Source organism: Mesoplodon bidens, assembly GCF_964165515.1.
Source record: "Mesoplodon bidens genome assembly, chromosome: 13".
Classification (NCBI taxonomy): Eukaryota; Metazoa; Chordata; class Mammalia; order Artiodactyla; family Ziphiidae; genus Mesoplodon; species Mesoplodon bidens.
This window is the reverse complement of record NC_138169.1, coordinates 31486661-31501195: the sequence shown is the minus strand read 5'-3', so window position 1 is coordinate 31501195 and position 14535 is coordinate 31486661. Positions and strand designations below refer to the sequence as shown.

At 45.6% G+C, this 14535-nt stretch overlaps 1 protein-coding gene across 3 annotated transcripts in view; it reads left to right on the top strand.

Annotated features, from left to right (window-relative positions):
- Positions 1-14535, top strand: part of PTPRM (protein tyrosine phosphatase receptor type M) — a 768668-nt gene that overhangs the window by 741595 nt on the left and 12538 nt on the right. For all 3 annotated transcript variants that reach the window (XM_081252728.1, XM_081252729.1, XM_081252730.1), the window contains 4 exons: positions 662-835; positions 1825-1956; positions 5942-6067; positions 10262-10425. In XM_081252728.1, the coding sequence (XP_081108854.1) occupies positions 662-835; positions 1825-1956; positions 5942-6067; positions 10262-10425 (596 nt within the window). The remainder of the gene's footprint in view (positions 1-661; positions 836-1824; positions 1957-5941; positions 6068-10261; positions 10426-14535) is intronic.

Genomic DNA, 14535 nt, shown 5'->3' with positions numbered 1-14535 from the left:
AAGAAGAATCTCAGAGTTGGCTCCAGAACCCTTGAGCCAACACAGGGTTTCTTAGCCTCGGCACTGTTGACACTGGGGACTCGATCATCCATTGCCATGGGGGCTGTCCTGTAGGATGTTTAGCAGCATCCCTGACCCCTACCCACTGGATGCCAAGAGGCCTCCACCACACCGTTCTGACAACCAAATCATGTGCAGACATTGCCAGTGTCCCCGTGTTGAGAACCACTGCTCTAGCAGAGCCAGGCCCCCCCTTAGCAGGCAGACACCACACTATCCCACAGTGTAACCCAGGTGTAGCCAGACCGAGCAAGGTGCATTCAGGGTGCTTGACGGGCAAGAGTTCTTTGTGCAGTTTCTCATATTCGCGTTGGGTCTAAATGCACCTGACTCTGGGCCGATCTCCACCAGCCTCTTACCCCCAAGCGCCCAGATGTCCAGCCCTAGTCGGGCTCGATGGCACGTAATCCTGCACACCCACAGTGGTCCTTATTTCTGATGGGCGCTGTCTGTGGACCAAGTCCGAGGAGTGTAAAGAGAAGTAAAAATCCAACTGTGTCAGTGGGGTTCGGGGAGGAGGGGGACATCAGCCGCAGGAAACGTGGGTCTCCCGAGGTCTGAGACGGGTTCTCTTCCCAAGTGTGTGTCCTGTGTCCTCTAGACCCTGAACATGGTGACACCGACCCTGCGCGTGGAGGACTGCAGCATCGCGCTCCTGCCCCGGAACCACGAGAAGAACCGCTGCATGGACATCCTGCCCCCCGACCGCTGCCTGCCTTTCCTCATCACCCTCGATGGCGAGAGCAGCAACTACATCAACGCCGCCCTCATGGACGTGAGCCCCTCGCCCCCTGGGCGGGATGTGGGGGGATGGCCCTCCAGGGACACTGCCTGTGTTCTCTCCTGACTCCTCGCCCTTGTTTTTTTAAAGATGTAAACTGTATTTTCAACAAAGTGCATTTCAGATTCCGTATCTGTTTCTGTGTCGGGACCAATGTTCTTAGTCTCTCTGAGACCCCTGGTCCAGGCGATTGATAAATGAAAGATGTCTCGGTTACTCTCTGAGCACTTCAATTTTTAACCTCCTGGCCGGAGAGCAAGAGACAGCTATTAAGTCACGAAAGCAGTGAAGTGGGATAATATGGTTTGCAGCATTATTTTAGTTCCCATTCCTCCTCATTTGGGCGGTAATTAACATGGGGGAAAAATTGCCTGTCAGCACAGATAGTACACAACTCATTACTTCCTGTCAGTCTGTTTACTTCTAACTGAATGAACATTTGCTGTTCAATTGATGGGCAAAGGGAACGGGTATTTTCAGTACTAATATGGAAATTTTAATTCTATTGGTGTGATATCAGTAAAAGCGTATTTAAGCTTGTTTGAAGCTCTGCAGAGCTGTAAAAAGCATGTGTGTCCTTTGATGGCAGGAATAAGTAACACCATCACACATTTAAATGACAAGCGAACAGATTTTAGGAAAAACAACTATTTTAATTATGCGTATTTTAAAGTAAAGTTAAATTTTCTCCATTAAAATAGTTATGTGTAGGGCCAACATTGCCTTTCTACCAGAAATACCAAAAAAATTATGAAATACTTATTAAGTTTTCTTAGTATCAAAGTGAGATTATTTTATCATTATTATTCTGCAGATGAGTCTATATTTGGTCTGTTTTGGCATTGACAATGGTGATAGAATTCAACAATTGTTAAATACATTCAGTGTTTTATGTCACAAACTCCCATGTGTACAAAATAACTTCGCTTCCTCCTGTTACATTTTCCTGGGTATATTTGGATCTTTCTTGTTTGTGTTTGCAGAGCTATAAACAGCCCTCGGCTTTTATAGTCACCCAGCATCCTTTGCCAAACACAGTGAAAGACTTCTGGAGGCTGGTCCTGGATTATCACTGCACGTCTGTAGTTATGCTGAATGATGTGGATCCGGCCCAGGTGAGACTCGAGATTTATGGCCATCAGCGCCCATGCCCGGGGTCAAATCTGTTTGCTTTGTTTGCACATGGAGAAGTTCAGTCCCCCGGTGGCAGGTCACAAACGCCAGGCAAGGATGGAGAACCGGAGATGCTAAAAACCCGTGTTAAAAACCAGACGGGATTAGGGGTGGGCGCAGAAGATAGTCTGAAACCAAAAGACATGGTGGGAGTGACAGGGTGAGACAGGGTCAGAAACTGGGCTGTTACCGAGGGATAGAAATAGTGACCAGATGGGCTTCCCTGGTGGCGCGGTGGTTAAGAATCCGCCTGCCAATGCAGGAGACATGGGTTTAAACCTTGGTCCGGGAAGATCCCACATGCCGCAGAGCAACTAAGCCCGTGTGCCACAACTACCAAACCTGCGCTCTAGAGCCCGCGAGCCACAACTACTGAGCCCATGAGCCACAATTACTGAAGCCTGCGTGCCTGGAGCCCGTGCTCCACAACAAGAGAAGCCACCGCAGTGAGAAGCCTGCGCACCTCAACGAAGAGTAACCCCTGCTCACCGCAACTAGAGAAAGCCAGCGCGCAGCAATGAAGACCCAACGCAGCCAAAAATAAATAAATAAAATAAATTAATTTTTTTTTAAAAAAAGGGAAAGAAATAGTGACCAGAGGGAGATACAAGGTAACGGGCAGAGTCAGAGCTGAACCGGAGCCTGAAGGTCGCAGAGCAAGCAGACCAGGACTGTGAAGAAAAGCCGTCAGCCTCTGACACAGTCCCAGATCCCATCTGGGAACATCTGTGTGCCTCCTGGTATGGCCCACTTGGAGCCCTCAGGTGGCAGTCGTCATGGAGGGGGTGGCAGTGCAGGCCGACAAGCCATTCTAAGGGACAGCAATTACTTTGTCAACTCTTCAGTAAAGACATTAAAAAGAAATAAAACTGGGACTTGAAGATAAGAAAAAGTCAGAATGATCATTGGGGCTTTTTTATAGCTCTTCTTCTTAAACATAAAAAGGCAGAGAACTGGGTGGTGGTGACTCAGTGTTAGTAATGGAGTGAGAAGCATTTTTTTAAGGGACTTGTCAGGACAGTGTGAGCACAGGGGCCCTGGGAGCTGGATGTATTGCCTTAGGGCCCGGCTATTCCAATCGAGGGCTGACCTGCTATGACAGAGGCCCTTGTTAAGTAGTTTGAACTTGGCGTGTCGTAAGAATAAACTTGCTCTGGAACTGAATTAATTTTCTATCTCATAGACACAAATCCTTTAAAAAAAAAAAAGTCTGAAGTATTGCAGCATCCAAACTGGACGAGATTTTTCCTTCCTAAAATCCATTTGATTGTCATCAATCTGCCATGAATTCTATGGACCTTCACTTCGATTCTGTAATGTTTTTAATTATGTTTGAGGCACTACATTATCTTGTTAATGGCCCAAGCCTGAAGACTAGTTAATGAAATAGTAATGATAGTCCTTGCCCTCATCTAGTCCTTTTTACTTAAGAACCTTAAATATTTCAGGAGTCTTCCCCAGTGATTCTTCTCCCAAGGATAGATGGCAACCATTGATAAAGACAAGCAGACACCACAGCCGGGGGGACTTCAAAGACATAACCGGAAATAGGACCAAGGATCCTGATTTTCTAACTCACAATGCCATGGGTTAAATTTCACGCATTCAAGAGCCCTTAGTCATAGACAGAGGATAAGCGATCGTTCCCTCTTCAGAATCGTTGTTTTTCCCCTAATGTGAATCCCAAAATGTAGTGATACACTGTTTTTTTAATCATTAGTGAACCAGACATCAGTGATTTTCACGTGTTCTTTTTGAACGACAGTGTTTGAATTCTAAAGCTGCATTCTAACCCCAAACTGTCTGGACTCAGACCCCGCAGGAGAGACAGAGAAGCCCCAGTTCCTTCCATTCAGCAGACAGAGCCAGTGCTGAGAGTCAGAGAAAAGTTGCTCCTGGGATTCAGCCTTTTAGAGAACACTGAACGGAGCATTTGAACCGAAAGTCTTTGCAACTGCACAAGAATAGCCCTCAACTCCTTTAAGTATTTATAGGTCTGGTTCATGGACATGTTATGCACTATTTAAGCCGTTTTCCACATGGTTTCCTTGGGCAGAATGCAGAATGCCATGTGCCAGGAGCCAAGCGCCAGCCCGGGCCGTTCCTGTTTCTCTGGTGTAAGAGACAAGCTTTAGATCAGGGCCTGAACTGAGAAAGCGAACAGAGAGCAAAGCTGGCTCAGTCAGGAGAAAACGGGCAGAACGGTTCAAATGTGCGTGTTCGAACTTTCATGACCAGCTCAGCTGCCCATCATACACCTGTTAATTTTAACGGTGGGCACCCTCGGGTATCAAAAAGAAGATAAAACTTCAGCAGGCTATCTTTTGACAAGGCAGTTTTATAACGTCACCAGGAAGCACTGGTGAAGAAGGAGAAATTTCGTGGAAGCATTATTTTTAAATAATAAATGTAATTTCTAAAATACTCTAGACTTAGCTTAAAAGGACACTTAGTTACTCTACTTTCATTCTTGATCATGAAATCCAAACCTTTAACTTCTGTAATAGAGGGACGGAGATGGCTTCGGTTGACCCACTGAAAACTATCTTACAATCTTGGATGTAAATCAGCTGTTGTAACTTTAGATGATGGGATTTCAGATCCTTTGGAAAATAAAAGTCATCAGTAAAAGGAATTTCAAGCAGTAGGTTCTCCCTTCGTGGTACATCATTCTGCTTAAAATGAGATGTTCTTCATCTGCTCTTGGCCCAAAAACAAACAGATCGTAGAATAATGAAGTAGTTCCCTCTTGCCCCTCCCCCCAGCCATTTGTCCCTCAGGTAAATCAGAAAGAAGAATGTTAAATGCTGCTCCCAAAACGTCACTGCATACCAAGTCCCCAAAGAAGTTTCACTGCAGACTTTAGATGCCTCATTACGGTCTTCAGGCTCTCGAACAGGTTTGGGAGAACAGATCAGGGGGGTTTCTCACCTGTCTCCCAGTTCAGTGTTCCCGTGGGGCAGCAGGAAGTGAAAGCCCCTCCCTCGTCAGCCACCCGGCCCAGCACCCCGCCCTCCACCCTCATGTCGCGTGCATCACATTCTTGCAAAAGTCCTAGTTTCCCAGTATCACCAATACCTGGAGTTTGAGACTCTAGGAAATTGTATCTTTAATTAAAGCCACCTCCAGGTAAAAACAGCAGAGCAGTTACTCTTATTACACCAGGTTTCCTAGATGTGAGCTGGGAGGGTTTGGACCAGAGCATGAAAATGCAACCCAACACTGTTACCAGTATCTTGTCACAAAACAGCCCTGTTCTTAAAAGTGACTACAGGGCTTCCCTGGGGGCGCAGTGGTTGAGAGTCCTCCTGCCGATGCAGGGGACACGGGTTCGTGCCCCGGTCCGGGAGGATCCCACATGCCGCGGAGCGGCTGGGCCCGTGAGCCATGGCCGCTGAGCCTGCACGTCCAGAGCCTGTGCTCCGCAATGGGAGAGGCCACAACAGTGAGAGGCCCGCGTACCACAAAAAAAAAAAAAAATGACTACAAACTGCAAGGCAAGCCCAGACGGGAGGATGGAGATTTGGGTGTTAACAGGTATGTCTACATCTCAAGTGTCTTAGGTCTTATAGTGGCAGCTCGTGGCAGCTCCCCAGGGCCTGGGAAGAGTTCCTTTCAGCAGCAACAGGGATCTTACAGCATGTGTTCAATAGCACCCACATGACCTCCTTGGGAAGCAGAATTCCTCGTGGCTTAAAGATGCTTTCGGAGAAAATGGAGAAAAAAGTACTAGACGGACAGGTGGATTTAAGGGCTCAGTCAACAAGAAAGTCCTCAAGTCGACTTGCTGGAAGGAAAAGAGAGAAAAAAAAGGAAAGGAAGTGAATGGAGGACGTTTGGTCCTGATGCTGGTAGTGACCGTATCCAAACTGTGAGCGGTAAATGTATTTTTATCATTAACATCACGTCTCTGTGTTCTGAACTCAGTTGTGTCCGCAGTACTGGCCAGAGAATGGAGTCCACAGACACGGCCCCATCCAGGTGGAATTTGTTTCTGCTGACCTGGAAGAAGACATCATCAGCAGGATATTCCGAATTTACAACGCAGCCCGAGTAAGATCCGCAGCCACCATGGCTGGTGTTGTGGTTTCGTGATTCTCCCACTCATTGAATGGGTAGAGTGTCTGTGTCAGTCACTGTTCTGGGAGCTTGGAGTCCCTTCAAGGAGTTTGTGAACTCACTGACCTTATGGAGCTTATGTTCTAAAGGGAGAAGCCAGACAGGAGAGGATAGAGACAACACATATCCTACTAGATCTGTTAGCAAGCGGTGGGTGCTGTAGGAAAAAAAAGTGGGGACGCAGAAGGTGCCGGGGCCTGGACCAGAGGGAGAGCAGATGTGCCGTGTGAGCAAAGGCCCAACTGGAGTGAAGGGGCAGCCATGTGCTCTTGTGCAGGCAGCTTTGCAGGCAGAAGTGACAGTCAGTGCAAAGGCCCTGAGGCAAGGCCTTGTCTGGTGAATTCCCGGAACAGTAAGGAGGCTGATGTGGCTGCAGCCCAGGAAGCGAGGGTGAGAGTAGCTGCTGGGGCCGAAGTCCGAGGGGTCGAGGGGACAGAGATCACGTAGGACCTTGCAGGCCGCTGCCAGGATTGGGGCTTTTGTTGTGAAGGAAAGAAGGAGCCGTTACAGGGTTTTGAGTAGAAGTGTCGTGAGCTATAACCTGCCATTTAAAAGGCGCACTCTGGCTTCTGTGTTGAGAACAGACAGTAAGACGCATCAGGAGGCTGTTATAATAATCCAGGCGAGAAGGGACAAAGGACGGAGTGGCAGCAGGGGGAGGGGTGGGAGGTGCAGACACTCTGATGTATTTTGACGGCAGAGCCGATCGGATTGGCCAATAGTTTGGATCCCAGGGAGTCGAGGTGGTTCTCAGGATTTGGGTCCTGAGAGCTAGGTGGAGCAGACATTAACCAGGTTAGGAAAGGCTATGCAGGTAACGGGATTGTTAGGTGTGGGGGAACGCATGGACAGAGGGTCCATTCAGGGGGGAACATACTGGATTGAAGATGACTATTAGATGCCTACGTGGGAATATCAAGTAGGCCCTCGAGTCTGTGAGGGTACAATTCAGGAGAGAGGTCTGAACTGGAGACACAAATTGAGGACTTAATGGAAGATTTAAAGCCATGAGACTGAATGAAACCATCGAGAGAGAGAAGAGAAAGGGACCCAGAACTGAGCATGGGGCCTCCATCAGCAAGAGGTCTGGGAGGAGGCAGGCCAGGGCGGAGAGGAGTGAGCAGTGAAGGGGGAGGAGCAGCCAGGAGGGGAAGGGGAGAGTGAGATGCCCTGTGTCGGGTGCTGCCGACAGCCACCGAGGAGTTAGCCCGAGAGGTTTAGCCATGGCCAGGTTACTTCCTGAATCCTGCAATTCCATTTAATTATGACGAAAGATTAATTAACTATTGATATCTTAGCAAGAGTCACACCAACAAGCAGAACCATATTCTACTCCCAGGAAACAGGGTGTAATCTGTGTCTCCCTGAGATCACAAACATTGCCAGGTCATAATTTATCCTTTACCTTTAATTTACCTGTAATTAAAGTCAAGCCTTTTTACCACTTGCTGCCCACTGTGGTCAGTGCTCAGGTTTGCGCTATTTTTCACAAAACTGTGTAAGCAAAGGCCCAACCGGAGTGAGGGGGTCCTTTTGCAAAGCAATAGCATTCTGCTTGCTTTTATTGGTCTGGCCTGTCACTGGAAACACATGGATTTTTTTTTAACATCTTTATTGGAGTATAATTGCTTTACAATGGTGTGTTAGTTTCTGCTGTATAACAAAGTTAATCAGCTATATGTATATCCCCATATCCCCTCCCTCTTGTGTCTCCCTCCCACCCTCCCTATCCCACCCCTCTAGGTGGTCGCAAAGCACTGAGCTGACCTCCCTGTGCTATGCAGCAGCTTCCCACTAGCTATCTATATTACATTTGGTAGTGTATATATGTCAATGCTACTCTCTCATTTGTCCCAGATTACCCTTCCCCCTCCCCATGTCCTCAAGTCCATTCTCTACATCTGCGTCTTTATTCCTGTCCTGCCCTTAGGTTCATCAGAACCTTTTTTTTTTTTTAGATTCCATATATATGTGTTAGCATACGGTATTTGTTTTTCTCCTTCTGACTTACTTCACTCTGTATGACAGACTCTAGGTCCATCCACCTCACTACAAGTAACTCAATTTCGTTTCTTTTTATGGCTGAGTAATATTCCATTGTATATATGTGCCACATGTTCTTTATCCATTCATCTGTTGATGGACACTTCGGCTGCTTCCATGTCCTGCCTGTTGTAAATAGAGCTGCAAAGAACATTTTGGTACATGACTCTTTTTAAATTATAGTTTTCTCAGGGTATATGCCCAGCAGTGGGATTGCTAGGTCATATGGTAGTTCTATTTTTAGTTTTTTAAGGAACCTCCATACTGTTCTCCATAGTGACTCTATCAATTTACATCCCCACCGACAGTGTAAGAGGTTTCCCTTTTCTCCACACCCGCTCCAACATTTATTGTTTGTAGATTTTTTGATGATGGCCATTCTGACTGGTGTGAGGTGATACCTCATTGTAGTTTTGATTTGCATTTCTCTAATGATTAGTGATATTGAGCATCTTTTCGTGTGTTTGTTGGCAATCTGTATATCTTCCTTGGAGAAATGTCTATTTAGGTCTTCTGCCCATTTTTGGACTGCGTTGTTTGTTTTTTAATATTGAGCTGCATGAGCTGCTTGTATATTTAGGAGATTAATCCTTGGTCAGTTTCTTCATTTACAAATATTTTCTCCCCTTCTGAGGGTTGTCTTTTTGTCTTTTTTATGGTTTCCTTTGCTGTGTAAAAGCTTTGAAGTTTCATTAGGTCCCATTTGTTTATTTTTGTTTTTCTTTCCATTTCTCTAGGAGGTGGGTCAAAAGGATCTTGCTGTGATTTATGTCATAGAGTGTTCTGCTTATGTTTTCCTCTAAGAGTTTTATAGTGTCTGGCCTTACATTTAGGTCTTTAATCCATTTTGAGTTTATTTTTGTGTATAGTGTTAGGAAGTGTTCTAATTTCATTCTTTTACATGTATCTGTCCAGTTTTCCCAGCACCACTTATTGTAGAGGCTGTCTTTTCTCTATTGTATACTCTTGCTTCCTTTCTCAAAGATAAGGTGACCATATGTGTGTGGGTTTATCTCTGGGCTTTCTATCCTGTTCCATTGATCTATATTTCTGTTTTTGCACTAGTACCATACTGTTTGGATTACTGTAGTATAGTCTGAAGTCTGGGAGCCTGATTCCTCCAGCTCCGTTTTTCTTTCTCAAGATTGCTTTGACTATTCGGGGTCTTTTGCGTTTCCATACAAATTGTGAAACTTTTTGTTCTAATTCTGTAAAAAATGCCATTGGTAGTTTGATAGGGATTGCACTGAATCTGTAGATTGCTTTGGGTAGTACAGTCATTTTCACAATGTTGATTCTTCCAATCCAAGAACATGGTATATCTCTCCATCTGTTGGTATCATCTTTAATTTCTTTCATCAGTGTCTCATAGTTTTCTTCATACAGGTCTTTTGTCTCCTTAGGTAGGTTTATTCCTAGGTATTTTATTCTTTTTGTTGCAATGGTAAATGGGAGTGTTTCCTTAATTTCTCTTTCAGATTTTTTGTTGTTAGTGTATAGGAATGCAAGAGATTTCTGTGCATTAATTTTGTGTCCTGCTACTCTACCAAATTCATTGATTAGCTCTAATAGTTTTCTGGTAGCATCTTTAGGATTCTCTATATATAGTATCATGTCATCTGCAAACAGTGACAGCTTTACTTCTTTTCCAATTTGGATTCTTTTTATTACTTTTTTCTTCTCTGATTGCTGTGGCTAAAACTTCCAAAACTATGTTGAATAACAGTGGTGAGAGTGAGCAACCTTGTCTTGTTCCTGATCTTAGAGGAAATGCTTTCAGTTTTTCACCATTGAGAATGATGTTGTCTGTGGGTTTGTCATATATGGCCTTTATTATGTTGAGGGAGGTTCCCTGTATGCCTACTTTCTGGAGAGTTTTTAGCATCACATGGTTTTTTATAATGGCTCCAGATTGAAACTCCTAACTCTTTGGGCCAGTAGACGTTTCCTTCATTATTTACAAGCAGGCCCCTCCTTCCCTCGTGCCCACTGGGATGAGTAGGTGGGATCAACCCGCTGGAGTTCAGCCCCGGGAATAACGCCTGCTTTCTCTCCACTCCCCGCTTGTTGCCTGACTCTCTGCAGCCTCAGGACGGGTACCGGATGGTGCAGCAGTTCCAGTTCCTGGGCTGGCCCATGTACAGGGACACACCCGTGTCCAAGCGCTCCTTCTTGAAGCTCATCCGCCAGGTGGACAAGTGGCAAGAGGAATACAACGGTGGGGAAGGCCGCACGGTTGTGCACTGCCTGTAAGTGCTCAGATCCACAGGGCTGACGCCCTGCTTCACTGCCTCTCATTTCACTGTAAATGGAGAAGAAATAAGCAGGTCTGAGTGAAAGCTCATCAGTCTGCTCATTAAGTGTTTGGTTTGCTTTGCAGAAAACAAGATCATGCACGTTTTACATTTGAATGGGGTGTCACTGCTATAAAATGAGCCCTGACCTTGTGGTTGGGAGCCAAACCCCCCCCAAAAAAAACAATACCTGGGTGGGTTCAGTGAGCTCCTACCAGCTCTTGAGAGCCCATTGTTAAGCTTTGGGGAATTTTCTGAGCTGGTTGTTAAACTGTTGGTAACTTGAAATCATCAGTGGTGGGGGTATTTACATCACCGATGTCAGCAAAGGCCACAATCCGGGCACCCTCCCTGATATGGAAAAGCTGGTTTACCAGCTCACTAGTTGGTAATTCTATTGGATTTCATGTCAGAGGTTTCATAGGAACCGTCTCCTTCTTCTCTGTGGTTTTTAAGAGAGTTTTGTTTTGTCTCATTTTGTTTGCCTGGGGATATATATATATTGGGAAGATTTGCTTACAGTCAGTGTCTCCAAACTGGTCTCCTGGCTGGCAGTTTTAGCAGGTGCTAAAACGGGAGAACTTGGCTACAGAATAATGTTTCCTGACCTTGGCTGCACATTTGGGGAGCTTTAAAAAAACAAAAAAAACACTATGCCCAGGCCACAGCAAAACCACCTAAATCAAAATCTCTGGGGGTTCGAGGACCCGGATTGTTTCAGAGTGCCCCCAAGGTTGAGAGCCACTGGCTCGAGTCTCCGTGCTTTTCAAAGCACTTTCACCTGCATTTTCTCATAGGTGATGGTAGCAGCTAATCAGCCAGCTGGAGCTGGCTTAATGGAGCTGGCGATTAGAAAGCCCTGCAGTCAGGGGAGATGGGTAGAGAATTTGTGGAAACTGAAAGTATCAGCTGACGTCTCTTTTCGGTGGAGTGTCATTAGAAGCGCGCAGTGAGGTCTCTCCCGACTGAAAGGACGATAAAGCTCTACTCCGGGCAGACCGACCCTTGTGAAATCGACAGGCGAGGCTAAGGGCTGGGTTACCGTCCACTCGGTGCTGTATCTCCTGCAATGCAGCCCCCGTACCCCAAACCCCACCCCCACCCCGGGGTCTGGGAGCCTCCCTGGGAGCCCCTTTCGGCACTGCATGTGGCAGTGTCTTGTCCTGCAGGAAACTGCTGTGCCCTCGGGAAGAACTGTATGAACTGACTCATCCCTGCCCTCCGTCAGAGGCCCCACCCCCAAAACCTTGCCTTCCTTCTCAGGGACCCAGTTCATTAAAAACATCTCCACCGAGAAAATGTCCAAAAGGATCGATTAACAGCTCACGTCCCCGTTTTTATTTCTCTACGCCCAGATATAACTTCTGATCAGGATACAATCAGAGGGTCACCTGTGTGAGTTCATACAAGCCCAGCAAGGAAAACTGACATTTTGGTTAGAGTTTGTATTCAATCCATTAGGTTTTTTGGAGATAACTAAAAATAGTTTGCAGTTACCGATTTCTGCGTCTGGACTCCACCAGCGTCTGGACTAGGAATGCCACGCTTCCTAGTAGCTTCCTAACAAGGGCCAGTGCTGTAACCCAAAGGGCTACATCCCAGGAGGGGAGCTGAGGCACAGGACAGGCCTGAGGGGAAGCCACAAAGACCCCTTGAATCACTGCACTTCATAGCCACGCTCTCCCAAGGCACAGCTGCGACCCCAGAACTAAACCATTACATCACCACCCCACACGGTGGCTAAGACAGCAGGCCGTTCTTTAACTCCAGTGGACGTGGTGGGCACCTGCTGCTTCTGCCCTCCGACCGGCCCAGCCCCCATCCCCCTGGACTTTTCTTTGGAACCACCGTCCCCACCAAAAGTCGCTGCTGTTCCTGTGGGGCTGCCTCGTCCTCTCTCAGCATTACGGTGGGTATGAGACCCAGGCCTGCTGAGGATGCTGATCGTTGTTGAGATTTAAAAATCTTAACTAAGGTTTTTTAGTTGTGGGAACAAAGTTTGGTTCAATTGGTATTCAACAGTTCATGCCAGGAAAGGATGCTTTGACCCTCAAAGGCAACCTGCTTTCCATCTCTAAGGAGAGATCTTCGTATTCAGCAAAGCGCAGCGCCACCTACTGGCATTGGGCAGAGCGTCCCTGCCCGAGACGCCCTCCAGGGCTGTGAATTAGATGGTTCCTTGAGCCGCATTATGGCTCGCACTAAGCAAACGGGATTCTTTTTCTTTACACATGTCTTCCAGCTAGTAAAACCAGACAGAATGGAGAGAATTAAGATATCACCATCTTTCAACCCTTGATGAAAGTAATGGAAGTAGACAGTGGTCGTCGATAGCTGCTGAAAGCGTTAGGTGAAAAGCCGATGGGGGAAAAGCAGTGAGGCTTCAGTGCAAAGATAAAACACAAACTAAGGGAGCATAAGAGAATGTCCAGGAACGGAGCCACACCTCGGGGTCTCCTGATTCACAACAAGGTCCCACAGCACACACCTACTGCAGGGCAGTGGTGTCCCTTCTCATGCTACACACAGAAGGCATCTCCAGGTGGATTGTAGACCAACACGTGAAAAGGAAAACAATGAAGCTTCTAGAGGAAATCTTCAAGACCATGGGGTAACCAGAGATGTGTTACACAGGACAGTATCCATAAAGGAAAACATTGGTAAATTGGATTTCATGAAAGCTAAGCACTCCTGTCCATCCAAAGACCCCAGTGAGAGTGAAAACACAAGACAAGACAAAGAGTTTTGCACTACATACATCTGACAAAGGATTCATAGCCAGAATGCCTAAGAACTACTGCAAGTCAATAGGAAAAGGATAGACACTCCAACTGTTTGGGCAGAACACTTGATAAGAACTTCGTTTTTTAAAAAAGGATATCCAAATAGCCAGTAAGCATAGAAAAGGCATCATTAGTTTTCAGGAAAATACACATTAAAATACATTAAATTTGATGCCCCTGCATGCTCACCAGAATGGCTAAAATTTAAACGATAAACCAATAAATGATTTTAAGTGTTGGGAAGCTGTGGAGCAACTGGACTCCCAAACACTGCTGGTAGGAAGTAAATACGTACAACCATTTTGGAGCTGGTTAACAGCATCTACTAAAGCTAAATATAAATGTATCCTCTGAGCTCTTCTCCTCTGAGGTCTGTGACTACAGAAATGAGTCATATATGCAATAGGAAACATGCTTATAGCAGGTATACTCATAATATGGAAAGCTGCAAACATCCCAAACATTTGTCAGCTCCTAGATAAAGAAATTATACAGTAGTATAATTATACAGCAGTATATCCATTCAGTGGAATTGTTCTCAGCAATGTAAGAGAACAAACTACTGATACAATATGGGTGATTCTCACACAGATAATATTAAGTGAAATAAGCCAGACTCCAAAGAGTATATACTGTATGATTCCATGTATTCAAAATTCAAAAACAGACAAAAGAAACTTAGGATGCTAGACGTGAGAACAGAGATTATCTTGGGGTATTGATAGTGTTGATGAGGAAGGAATATTGGGAGGAGGGGGGTGCAGGGGGCTGATAGCGGTCTGTACCTTGATCTGAGTGGTCGTTACATGGCATATGCATTTGTAAAAGTTAACAGAGATCTATATTTACCATTTGTGGACTTAATTATAGGTATGTTATACTTTATCTAAACAATTGACTAGGAACTTAATCATGGAATGATCAAGCTGGCATTGGAACATAGAGATCAATCTTAAAATCACAGAACAGGTTGATATCTTGTGCCTGCTTCCCAATGAAAGTTCATTTATAAAGTATCCTTGTCCAAAAAAAAAAAAAAATCCTGAATTCTTATGATGCTCTGGAGCTAACTCCCAATTAACAGGAAGTATAGGATTAGAAATTGGTGTGTTAAGTGCTTCTCAGAGATACAGTGAATGAGAACAACCCAGAATGTGGGTTGTCATTTTCCCTGCAGGAGAAAATGACCCCATTTCCTCAACAAATAAATTGCCAAGAGAAAAAAAGAAGAGAGCAAAGAGGAACCTATAGATTAAAATAAACGTGCAAGACATGTCAACCA